Below are 13,352 nucleotides of genomic sequence, written 5' to 3' on the forward strand. Positions count from 1 at the left end.
TCAGTTGGCATTCCAGCAAATGAGATTCCTAGAATTCAGCTGTTTCTTATCATGCTCTTTAACAATAAGCTGAAAGCTCCTGGACTAGTTTGCCTGTTCTGTTATCTAGCTATGTGGCTCTGCTGTACCTCTGAAACATGAAACCCTGGCCAAATGGGCTAGCATCTTGGTCCAGGATGTTCTGTATTGCCTTATGCAGGATAAAATGCCTAGAAGTTTATTCCCTGAATCCTGAATAGAACTGTCTTTTATAATCTTTCGTTGCCAATCCTCAGTATCAATTCTGCATTTGTTTGGCAGCTTAATACTTCTACATTAAAGCTTTCTTTATCTTCACTGCAAGTTGAGCACAGAGGCTACCACATGGTTAACTGCAGAACTAAACCACAGAGAGATCGTATCATGTAGATGACCTAAATTACACATTTTCTTTACTTACGGTTTCAATCTATTCTTTCACTTTCTCTCTCCTGTCTAATAATAGTAACTTGTACACACTAGTGCCTGGGAAGTTGCTTTCAAAATATACAGAGTAGAATAATTTGAGCAGTGGTCTGAAAGTCTGTCTGTCTCTAGGGGATCTTGGATTTGTGTAATAGAGAAGAACTGGCTTAATCTCCAAATTAAAGAAAGCAGTGTAATGCAGTACAACTAGATCAGTACAGCTGAAGTACAGAAAGAGCAGCCACCTGCTTAAATTGCTTACTTGTATATGGTGGGTTTGTTTTTTTGGAGGGGGAGAAAACATGAGTTTGTTCAGGTCTGTTATACTTTGCATTAAAAACTCACAACTGTGACTGATTTATTATCATCATAAGAATATTAGAATATAGAAATGGTCTGTATTCAGGGAATGTTCTTCCTCATGCCAGGGTGACTGATGCCGCTCAGTACAGGGTCCCTTTCACCCAGCTGCCTGGGAGCGGGAGCGAGGGGGTTGTCTTTTCTCCTCCTGTCATACATGTAACACATATTAAGTAATTTATTTGAGGAATGACCTTTCTAAAAACATTCAGAGATTAGCAAATTGAATACAGAACTAAGTTTAAAGGCTCTTGGCTTTAAATATGTTTTCGATGAGAGAAAGAACATTTTTAGAATAATCTATAAAGTTCATAATAAGAGGCTTGTATAAATCTTCCTTGAAGGGCCTAGGTGCAGACTCCAGATAAAATTTTAACTGATTGCCAAACAGGCATTTTAATACGCCTCCACACCTGAATGCTGAGGAAACTGTATTTCCCCACTGCTGTGAAACTATTATTGACATTCATATTAACAATGGTAGCTTAATGTGTCTGCTGAGAGTATAAGCTCTAGCTAAGCAATGTAACTGCTGGATATACAAAAAATATTTAAAGAAACAAGACAGGGAAATAAGTCAAAGCTTCAGTATATGCCATTTGTTCTCTTCTCTTCCTTTCCACAGGTTACTTTGTCCTTGAACCAAAGATCCCTGAAGTTGGTGAGAATTTTTCACATGATTAAAGTGAGTTTTGAGGCTCTTAATATTTAAAATTCCAGGTTAATGGATAATTTCTAACTGTTAAAAGTTTTTTCTTTCCTTATCTAGTAGTGAAGCATACACCCACCAATTCGTAAAATGTAATACTGTTTATTTTTTTCTGTGTGGACTCAATTTTGCATAGCATGGAGACTCAGCTCTACAATAGTGCTTAGGAATCAGATTGGAATTCTGTTATTTTTTCCCCTTAAATCCAATATTGTGATCTTCAGCTTTGAGCTTCCAGGTAGTGCTGCAGGTGCTGGTGTTTCTAGGACTTACGTTAATTGGGACTCTATTTTTCTGAGGCAGGCACATGTCTGAACTAGTCCTTTTCTCATTTTGGGGGGATGCTAAGATATCCTCACATTTTAGATCAGATCTTGCACAGGAATCAGGATAAAGAAGCACTCCCACTTTGTCGTGTCAGAGAACTCATGAGTTATGGGACATTGCAATTCAAATCCCTTGTTTGTCTGATTTTTGAATCTAGGATACAAATCTCTGTAACCTACTTTTAGATAGCCAACTTAGTAGTGTAAGGAAGGAGTGGAGATAATGCTCCCTTTTTCATTAAAGCATGGTAGCTAAAACAGGACTCTTTCCATTGTGCAACTCTGCTTGCCTCTGCTCTTTGCGCAGGCTCTGTGAACTGAGCTCTGTGGTGACAAGCTCCTCAAGGCTTTCAGGTTTGTGAAAAGAGATCATAAAGCTCAGGCCTAACTTTACTGTGGAGCATGGCCAACGTATCATTCTCTCAGTCACGGCAGCCGCATCGTTTGGTGACTTCCATTCTTTGGTGCCTTTTGCTTTCCTCACCATTGTGTACAGAACTCCGTCACGTAATGTACCCCCTGCATTCATCTAGGTAGCAGGGCACAAATGCCTTGAAGGCAGAAATGCCGACTTGAAATTTCTTTTTGCCGTCCAACCTAACGTCACTGAAGATTTTAATGGAAAGAAAAGATATTCATAATGGAGATGAATGTTTTTCTTCTGTTTTCAATCATGTAGAGCTCAGATAGGTATTACAGTAGATATGTATGTGAGACTAATGTAGTACAGGCAGCTACTACTCTTAAGGAAAAAAAATACAGAAGCGTCTGCTCCTTCCAGAGGTGCCCTCATGTGAAATTCAGTATTTAACAGAAACAAGTAACTTGGAAGAATAAAAGCCTAGGAAGCTCTGTTTGATGTGCTGCCAAGTACTCTGCAGTGCCCACTGCAGTTCACCCTGCTGAGTACACTGATGCCTGCTGTATGACATGCAAAGAGACACCAAAGCGAAGTAGTGGCTAATATGTGTGAGCTGAGTGTTCTGGAGAGCACAGATGCTTTTAGCAAAGTGATTTTTTTTTTCCCCTACCAAAGTGAACCAGAAAGGCCCAAGTCCTTGGAACCAGAACAACTTGGCTTCTAAGAGATGCGAGGGCTGTACAGAGCCATTGCTTAATCTGTAGGAGAGGTAACACTCTACACATTTTCATTTCCTTTCAGCAGTTGTGTGTTTCAGCAGACGGAAGGATTTGTATTGTGCTTATGTCAAATTTCTGACTATTGGATAATTTTAAAATTAAATAATCTTTTTTCTGCACTTTTTTCCCCCCACATGTCTAAATACAAATTTGCTGTAGCCCTCTTAGTCTGTTATCTCTAGGGAGATGACAGTGTACCCAGTATATGTTGCAAAGCCTGAATTAGTGAGCTGCATAATTCATAAAAGCACATTAACTGGATAAATCAGAGGGAGAGCAACCAAGCAACTGTCACTGAATGCTACGTTTTGCTACTCTGACCTGGGTTTGGCCTCCAAAACAGATTGCTCTGGAATGGCTTCTGCATTGCTCATCATCATTAGCATTTGTAATGCTCTAGCTAAGTGCAAAAACAAAGCTATCTCTTCATTTAATCCTTTATTTATAACCATTTAGCAAAGTTGTATAAAAACTAACGCCAGTTGGATTCACTATGTAGCCAAATAGTATTACAGCATTTCAGGCAAAACCGAAGCGAAAGGCAAATTGCTTATCTAGTTCCTGTTCCCATCCTAGTAGGACCTCTGATTTTCATTTTAAACAAAAAATTCTATAGCCTAAGATAATCTTACTATGATGCATAAAGTATGTATTCTTTAGACAGAAATAAGTTAGGGAAGAAAATAAAACTTTTCTGCCAGGTGAAAGAGGGTTAGAATTAATTCACACTAATGAACACTGATTCACACTGATGAACACTGATGACAAGAGACAACTTAAAGGCAACAGAAATCTCAGGATACATAGATTTGTCAACTGTCCTATAAAAATGGACTGAATGTGGCAGCACTAAGCGGTTGGATTGAAAAGCTGGTGGGTTTTTGCAAGGTTAGTTCAGTAATTCCTGGGGGAAAGCACTAATGCTCTTGACTGCTGCCAATACCATTAGACCACTGGAAGCAGCCCTAGCGCTTCATAAACATACTTGGAGCGTAGCCGCTGCTTCACGCATAGGCGTGCAGCACCCTGGAGTGCCTCACGAACATGGACCTCTAGAGGTCATCTAGTCCAACCCTCCTGCACATGCAGGGTCACCTTTCTTGCACTAGTATTCAGAGATCGAAAACTACAAAACAGATGTGAATCGTAATTGCTTCAGTCTGATTATTAATTAAAATATTAAAGAGCAGTTACACCTGGCAAGAGGAAACACAGTGCCATATGGAGAATGTAATTGGAACAGAAAACAAATTACAGAAGAACAATCCAAAAATCAACAAAATAGATGGAACTAAGCCTAGTTTTTTTTCCTTGTCTATACTAAATTCTAGCAAAACAGATTACAGAGGCCCATTGTTAATAGCAAGATTAAGAAAATAGTAACTCCTGGAGAAATAAAATCTCCTTTGAAATACACAGAAGCTCTTCAGGATACAATAGCTGAAAAAGCGTTTTGTTACAGAAAATCATGACCAAAAAAAAAAAAGAAAAAGAGAAACTTTGTAGTAAAATCCATTATTTAGACTGGAGAGATCATTAGGGATTTTTCAGGATGCATAAATGAGACTTTGTTGTCTCAGCCATGGTTAGGAAATCTTCCTGGCATGCAGGAGGACATACTGTTGGTATACTATATGTTTTTTCTTTCTTTATTCAACACTACTTATTTAAAAATAGAGGATCTTTTTGTATGTATATATAGCCCTTACAGTTCTAGCTAAACGTAGAATTTGCAACTAAAAATACAGTTTTGTTTTGGCAAGAAATCCAGATGAGTGATGTATTTAGGTTCATCTTCTAATTGCTAGATTCACCTAATGAAATCTTTGTAGAAATAGAAGATAATATTCAGTATTGAAAGTTAGCTTCAGTCTCTAGAGTTGATGACAGAAAGCATCAATTTTCTGACTACAGCTCCTGTCCTGAATAACAAGCTAATAGGACAGTTCATTTAGAATTAAATTGGATGCCTTTTTCAGAACCAGCCCTCATAAAAGCTGAACAGAGTGAGCTTTATGAATGTGTGTTGGTAGGAACTATGATTCATGTGTTGACTTTTGAAAGGTGTTCCTGTTACTGTTAAAAGTAATGTTATTTTAAGTCTCTCCTCCATGCTGCTTTCATGATATACTGCCGACTGTTGTACTTTGTGGCATTCAGAAAACCATAAATGCAGAAATCCCTGTGAGTTGTATGAAATATTTGGCTATTTAATGGTTTAAGTAAGTTCTACACACAGTTCTAAATTAGAACTTAAAAGGCAAGTTAACAAAAAGAAATGCTTTACTTTATGTATCTTTACAGAATGCAGCTTCAAACTCTGATTGGAATGTGTGTGTGTGTGTGATTCCTCTAAGTCTCCAGGACTTTGAGTGAGCCCTGGCCTATTGCAGAAGAATGCAAAGATAATGCTAACAAATAGAAAATTTTGCATATGCAATTGCTTTTCACATGGATTCTGCCACACAGAAATTGCCTGTGTAGTGAAACAATACTATGAAAACTGGGATTGCTGGACACTGGTTTTATTTGCATGTTTTGCAAGTGCAATTTTGTGCAAAACAGAACCTTTTTTCTTTCACTTTGAGATTGACTTCTGCAAACAGCTGCAGCCTGACTTATCTGCCTTGTTTCAAGATGTGTGAAGTAGAAGATTGAGAAAGGCAACAAACAGGCTTTAAAGTGTGTTGTAATATTCCAGTGATGGGGAGTTAAAACATATACTAAAACGAAATAAAAAGAGGATATAAAAGAAAAATTCTGGAATGTAACTTTAGTGATCAAAAGTACAAATACTGATGGAAAACTGGTAAATGAATTTTCTAAGGAAAAAATGCTTGTTACCTATAAATTTGCAACAACTGTTTTGATTTACATGTGTAGGAAATCTATCAATCAGATTCATTTCCATGGGGCATCTGAGAGTCAATGAATGATTGATATATATATATATTTGGAAGAGCTGCTTTAATTTTAAGAGCAATGATGAACCCGCTTTCTGGAGGTGCGCTAAGATAATGGTATGGACAAATGAATAGAACATGGCTAGGGTTGAAAAGGGAATTGCCCCCTCATGGTGTATTGAACAGCTGACTCTGAAAAGGGTTCGGTTCTGTGAAATGGCAAGAATTGACCATTGGTGGGGGCACACTGCTAGAAAGGTAATTTGTCTAGTAAAATAATTTTCTGAATTGTGATGTGGCAAGTTATGTATGCTTAAGTTTCATCTGTTAGTTTGGTTTGATTCAGCATGTTATATACGTTGCTTTCCAGAGTTCTTTTTGCATTGTTTTGCTATGCAAAACGTCTATTAACATCCCTTCCTTTTCTGAGTGAACACAAGGTGCAACATTAGTTGCTACTCAAAAAGGCTCTGCAGAATGCAGCTGAAGGTCAAGCATAAGAGCATCTTACTGTCTTACACTCCTTTTCTCCTTGGGGATGAAAATACTGTTCTCACAAAGCATACCCAGAAACAAAGTTCACATTATTGTTATCAACCTTTGCATAAGGGAATACCTAGTTATACATCTTCAGACAGACAAACAAGAAACATCTCTTGACACAATTTTAAAAAGCAAGATTTTTCTTTCTTTTCCCTAGAAAAAAAGGGAATATCATTTCCTTAGACCTCTCAAGTGTATTCCTAAAAATTCAGGGCTTTTAGATGAGAGAAAATATACACTCCTATATCTTTGTGAAATGTAACTGTTACTAAAATGTAACTCCATTGTAAAAGAAAAATATTGAACAACAAGGTTCTTTTTTTTTTTGCGGGGAGGACGGAGGGGAAGGAGAAGGCATTTCGTTAGTCTAGGCTTCCTGATCCGAACACTGAATATGAGGGCTGCATAACATTTTAATCCAGAAGCTGAACTGACAGCATTATCATTATATGCTTATGATTAAACTTACCTCTGGAGACCAAGAAATAAATTAAGCACCACTTGAAGAAAATTAAGAATTTTGTACTAGTATTTCAATCAGTCTGTGTATTCTTACATGGGAATTTAGGCCTAGCTCTTTGGAGCTTTGGTCACAGTATCTAGTCATCCAAAAATGGCTTTTTCTGCAGTCACCATAGAAAGCTATAAACTGATTTTAATTGATACCGTCCCTCACAACATCCTCCTGGGCAAGCTCCGGAAGTGTGGGATAGATGAGTGGACAGTGAGGTGGATTAGGGACTGGCTGGATGGCAGAGCTCAGAGGGTGGTGATCAGCGGTGCAGAGTCTAGTTGGAGGCCTGTAGCTAGCGGGGTCCCCCAGGGTTCAGTCCTTGGTCCAGTCCTGTTCAATTTATTCATCAATGACCTGGATGAAGGCACAGAGTGTTCCCTCAGCAAGTTTGCTGATGACACGAAACTGGGAGGAGTAGCCGATACCCCAGAGGGCTGCGCTGCCATCCAGAGGGACCTGGACAGACTGGACAACTGGGCAGTGAAAAACCTCATGCAATTCAACAAGGCCAAGTGCAAGGTCCTGCACCTGGGGCGGAATAACCCCAGACACCAGTACAGGCTGGGGACTGACCTTCTGGAGAGCAGCTCTGCGGAGAATGACCTGGGTGTCATGGTGGATGACAAGCTGACCATGAGGCAGCAGTGTGCCCTCGTGGCCAGGAAGGCCAATGGGATCCTGGGGTGCATTAAGAAGAGCGTCTCCAGCAGGTCGAGGGAGGGGATCCTGCCCCTCTACTCTGCCCTGGTGAGGCCACATCTGGAGTATTGTGTCCAGTTCTGGGCTCCACAGTACAAGAGGGATGTGGAGCTGCTGGAGAGAGTCCAGCGCAGGGCCACAAGGATGATCAGGGGCCTGGAACATCTGCCCTATGAGGAGAGACTGAGGGAGCTGGGCCTGTTCAGCCTGGAGAAGAGAAGGCTGAGAGGGGATCTAATCAGTGTATGTAAGTACCTCAAGGGAGGGAGTGCAGAGGACGGGGATGGTCTCTTTTCAGTGGTGGCCACTGATAGGACTAGAGGAAATGGCCGGAAACTGAAACACCAAAAATTCCATAGGAACTTAAGGAAAAATTTCTTAACAGTGATGGTGACAGAGCACTGGAACAGGCTGCCCAGAGAGGTTGTGGAGTCTCCTTCTCTGGAGATCTTCAAAACCCGCTTGGATGCAGCCCTGTGCCACGTGCTGTAGGTGACCCTGCGTATGCATGGGGGTTGGACTAGATGATCTCTAGAGGTCCCTTCCAACCCTAAGCATTCTATGATTCTATGATAATGGGAAAGAAATTTCCTTGCAGCTGCTGTACAAGCCTTGCACAATTTACTTGGATAATAATGGAAATAATCCATTTTTAACCATTACACTATGCATCATCACTGTTAGATTCTGGATGCCAGACTTGATGGTCTGATCATCTTACTGTGTAGCAAATTCACTTTCTTGTTACGTACCTCATTCTTCATCCTGATTTAATTGCCTTTCAAGTGAATGTTTGCTAAAAAGTAGTTTCATCTAAAATAACTGAAAATCATAAGACATTACATGGTAAACAAATCTGGCTTAAATACTCTATTGCCCTTGTTTCTATTGGAATGAAAGAAGTGAATTCCACTGATTTGTTCACAGAATCACAGAATGATTAAGGTTGGAAGGGACCTCCAGAGATCATTTAGTCCAGTCCCCCTGCTCCAGCAGGGAACACCTAGAGCATGGGGCACAGGGTGGCATCCAGGCGGGTTTTGAAGATCTCCAGAGAAAGAGACTCCACAACCTGTCTGGGCAGCCTGTCGCAGGGCTCTGTCAATTTGTTCAGGATAAAGTTTTTGTTTTGCCTAGGAAATTAGAATAAAAGAAAGTACTTCATCCGTTTTAGACCTGAAGAAAAGCAAGATACAGTAAGTGTTTGGTTCAGTAAAAGAAAGGAGGAACTGGGAATGGAAATCAGGTCTCCAAAAACCCAGTTATTTAATTTCTTACTTGTCAGTCACGTGATTGAAAGCATTCTGGATTTGGTACCTTGCTATCATGAAGCAGTCCTTTATCTGGACATCAGAAAATTAAAAAAAAATTCCTTGTAAATAAATGTGCTGAAATTATATGCTAAAATATGCTAATAATGTATCTGCTTTGAAGGAAAACCATGGCAATGTGTTAACTTCCTTTTAAATTAATTCAGCACAAGTGTCTTTGGAGCTTAAATGAAGAGAGTAAATGCTGCATAATGTGATATGCTGGAAAAGACTTGAAATGTACCCACTAAAAGCTTCTTTCACTGCTGCATTCACACAAAAACTCTCTGGCTGGCAAGTTCTACACCTAATTTACAAAGATTAGAACCTGCTTCTAAAAAATTACCCCAAATACAAGGCTAAAACTGTACAAGAAAAGGCTGTGGTTGCAACTAACTACAGCAGTGACTGCAAGCAAATTTAATACCAGTTACTAAAACACCATATTATTACTATTTGTATTTAATATTGTTCACATACCCGTTTTGTTTATATGCTTTTGTGTTTAAACTGAATTCAAATATTCATAATGGAGAAAGACTAAATGCTTTAAGAATTTTAATATTTCTAAGTAATTTAATTCTGCATAAATGGGATTAAAGAGATTTTAAGTTCATAATAAGTAGTCTAAGGAGTATAAAATGCAACTAATTTAAAATACTTTCAAAGAGAAGTGTTTAATATGAAAAGAATGTTGGTTAAGCTGCACATGCATTAGGGACAAATTTACTAAGGCAAGAAGAAGAGAGGAACATTAAATATCTCTTTCTCATATCTAACCAACATCATAGTTCAGGTTCCTTGTCCTCCAGCTCCAATACCTTGTGCGGCTATCCTGTTAGTTCCATTATGAAGTACAGACAGGCTAAGGTATTCGATCAAAGATAGGCAAAGAATACCTAAGGGTCAAAAAGCTGTGCTGCTCATATCCTGTACCTGTTTGCCAAAACAGCAGTGGGGGCACTGCTCTCTTGTGCTCTCTTGTGAAAGTGCTCTCTTGTGATTGAGATTTAAAATTGCACTTGACCACAGTGGTTATTAAGATCAGATAACCTCACTGAAAATACAGGGCTTGATCTAGTCTATTGACTCAATTAATTGAATAATTATGTTCTGCTTTTCTTTATATTTCTCCTACTGGATGAAAATCTGTATTACCTTTAATAGGATCACAATCACTTTCTGATCTGAGCTGTTGGGCTCAGATAATTTTCAGATAGTACTGCATAATTATATAGCAATACAACATGTTTTATACTGCAAATACATATTGAGTGTATTTCTATCTTTTGGGATTAGAAGTACAGCATAAATCAAAATGCTTCATAAATTAATGATGCTGTTTTTCTATCCTGTGGCTTTCATCATGACAGAACCCAGAGAAATTCATAGAGACAATCGTTCCTTTAAATGTATAGCTCTACTGCAGCTAATGTCTGTTTTATGCAGGTATCTGAGGATAAAAGAAATGGGAGTAGGCATTAGGAAGGTACTGACAAGTGTTAATTTGTTGTTTGCCACCGTTTTAATCATAGTGCAACTGCTCTGTATGCTCAGCAAGAGTGTGTATGAAATCAGTACAAAAATTCTCTGCTTGGCTCACAGGTCTCCAGTTTACTCCTACCATGCAATCTGGATGCTATACTCCCTTGCTGGGGATATGACTTGTGGGTGATTGCACCAGCTAGAACTGCACATCATTTAATTTCATAAGACAGGCGAGAATAACTTACAATCACTATCTTGTAAACGCCACAATATATAAAAACAATAAGGGGTAAACACTTTTAGTAATTCAGTCTGTTCTTTCCTTGTATAACTACATGGAGTATTTATTGAAATGATATATGAATGACTGTTCTTCATAGTAACAATGGAATATTGTTAAGAGTTGAGTAATTTATTTGCTCCCTCTGTCTTCCTCATTCTTAGCACAGCAGTTACCACTGTATGGTATTTTTGGACAAATTACATGTACAACAACTGCAGTTGCTAGCAATAGCTGTTGCTTACATACAATGGCATGTCTCAGAACACTTCTGAATGTAAGGATTTCCTGTGGAAACCTCCAACACAGACTAGGATCACATTTTTTTGTAAGATGTAAAGTCCAAATTGATCTCGTAGTCAGGTTTTCCTCTCTCAAAATCCACCCCTACCCAACTTAATGTACACATGCAGTTCATAAAGATGTTACCAGCTCAGAGTAACTGCAGATAAACATCTTCCTTGTGCCTTTGTATGCTGCTGGAGGACTGGCCTGAGGAAGAGCAGAATGATGCTGTGCTTTAACATGCTGTAAGTTTACTTTCTAAACGTCCTGTACACAAAGCTCCTGTTCTGCAGTAGGTGATACCTGTACAGGTGAGTTTTACTCACAGAACACGCCTTACGTCATAACTGCCTATCTTTCGGCAGGAAAGCTGAAAAATCATGTCAGAGACTGAGGAAATTTTTAAAAAATGGGAGATGACTGACTGCATTATTTAAAATATATGCATTATTAGTATACAGAATGTTCAAAAATTAGCAATATCAGATAGAGTCAGGTGAGAGGAATGAAGCCTAGTTTTGGCCATACACAAACATTTTCCACCAGGAGGTGTCCCCAGAAATGGTAGAGCCAGATGCATTGGCCTCCCTTTCTTCTCCTATTTGTCAGAGCCCCTTCTCTGTCAGAGCACAGGCTCCATTTGGTGTGTGCAAAACAATCCACCTGGCGGTCGCAGTGACAGTGCATTTACTGAGTGCGAGTGCAGTGGTCACCATGCACATGTACAGCAGCCCTGATGCTTCCCACTGCCATTCAGCTTCCAGGGAGCAGAGTGCTGCTGCCAGCACAGGGCGTGTGTACCTGCCGCTGGCCATGAAGAGCCCACAGGGAGCGAGGAGGATTAACTGTTTGGTGCCAGCATCAGATCTCTCCCCGGCCTTCAACTGAGTTTGCCCCCAGAAGAATTGTAGTAATCACTGTAAGTAAATCTAGGAAATACTAGGAGGATTAAGGATTAAACAAGGGCACTCCATGACAACTAAAGGTAGTTCTCGCTTCCCTTAGAATTCATGATGCCCATGCAAGTTCTTAAATATCTTCTTTAAATTAATATTGTAATAAAATGCCCATTTTGCTATAATTTTTGTCTCTATCCTCTCTGCCATGTATACTTCGTGGTGATCACTTACTACTGTAAGAAAGAGGTCTATTTCTGTTCTGATTAAATGACAAAGTGGTGAGACATACAGAAATAGGTGATCTGTCAAAGGTGTAAGACAGATCAGTGTAACAGTATTCCCAAAATAAGCATTTCCCTAGCACTCCTGTACAGCTGACAGACATCCTGGGCACTAAAACTGCCCATTTGAAGGGAGTCTTTCCAGTCCTAATTTACATAACTTGACATAATTACGGACACAAACACTTGAAGCAGCCTTAAAAGAGTGTCACGAAGTCTACCTATTGGTTCCCAATGCATTTAGCTGCTATACAAAGCTGTGGAGCCTGGCATCCTGCTCAGAATCAGATGAGTCTACAAACCCTTTGAATGCTCTGCGAAAGTCTGTCCCATTAAAAAAGCTACCACACAGTCCCCTAAGGCCTCTGTCCGGCCAGCATGGCACACAATGAAAACATCTGCAGGCCAGAGAAGCTGGCAGTGGGGGGAGCTGTCCCTCGCTATGTGACTGCCTGTGAAACCACTGTCCACAGTACAGCAGTGGGACATTCCTGAATATCTGAATCCAGTTGCCTACAGTTGAAGAGAATCACACAACTTGACAAAAATGAAAATTCTAAAACCAAACTGAATAATTAACAACCTGTTTGATGTATGCATACAGTTCTAGTCCTTCAGAGACTAATTAAAGTTGCAGAATAATCCTGTATTATATTTACAGAATCAAGTAGACAGGAGCTAAGGATGACATATATTTTTCTACCTTTGTCATGAGGATATAACTCATCATTCCTTTTCACCAATAAAGCGGGGAGGAACAAATCTAATCTGTACGGAGCATTTTCAAATCAGGTGTAGAGTCTGACACAGACGAGACTGAACTCCATGTCACATGGCAGACTTTCATGCTGTGTCTCAGAAGATAGGCTGTCTCAGGAAAATGAGAAATCTTCCTCATTCAAACATCATATCTATCCCTGTTGCAAATACTTTGACTTTTGTGCTGGTCAGAGAAATGTGGTTCAATTTGTTTATCCTCCTCCAACTTTGTAAGTCTTTCCTGGTTCCCAGTTCCTTTCCAAGACAATTCTCCCCTGAGAATTCACACCAGGGAATCTATACAAGTGTAAGTGTGCTTGCATTCAAAAGGAAGTGCTGTAAAAAGTCATGGCCAACATCTGCATTATAATTATTTCACCAGCTTTAAGACTACACAGGCATCAATAAACTT

The 13,352-nt window shown here is 39.5% G+C and overlaps 1 protein-coding gene across 1 annotated transcript in view; it reads right to left on the bottom strand.

Annotated features, from left to right (window-relative positions):
- The window catches only part of GALNT18 (polypeptide N-acetylgalactosaminyltransferase 18), a 191,670-nt gene that overhangs the window by 688 nt on the left and 177,630 nt on the right, over window positions 1-13,352 (bottom strand). Inside the window, 1 exon segment of the mRNA XM_088525819.1 lies at window positions 3,301-3,375. Coding sequence (XP_088381945.1) covers window positions 3,301-3,375 — 75 coding nt within the window.

Source organism: Tinamus guttatus, unplaced genomic scaffold (assembly GCF_059628265.1).
Source record: "Tinamus guttatus ecotype Peru unplaced genomic scaffold, ASM5962826v1 Tinamus_guttatus_pri_ptg000240l, whole genome shotgun sequence".
Lineage (NCBI taxonomy): Eukaryota > Metazoa > Chordata > Aves > Tinamiformes > Tinamidae > Tinamus > Tinamus guttatus.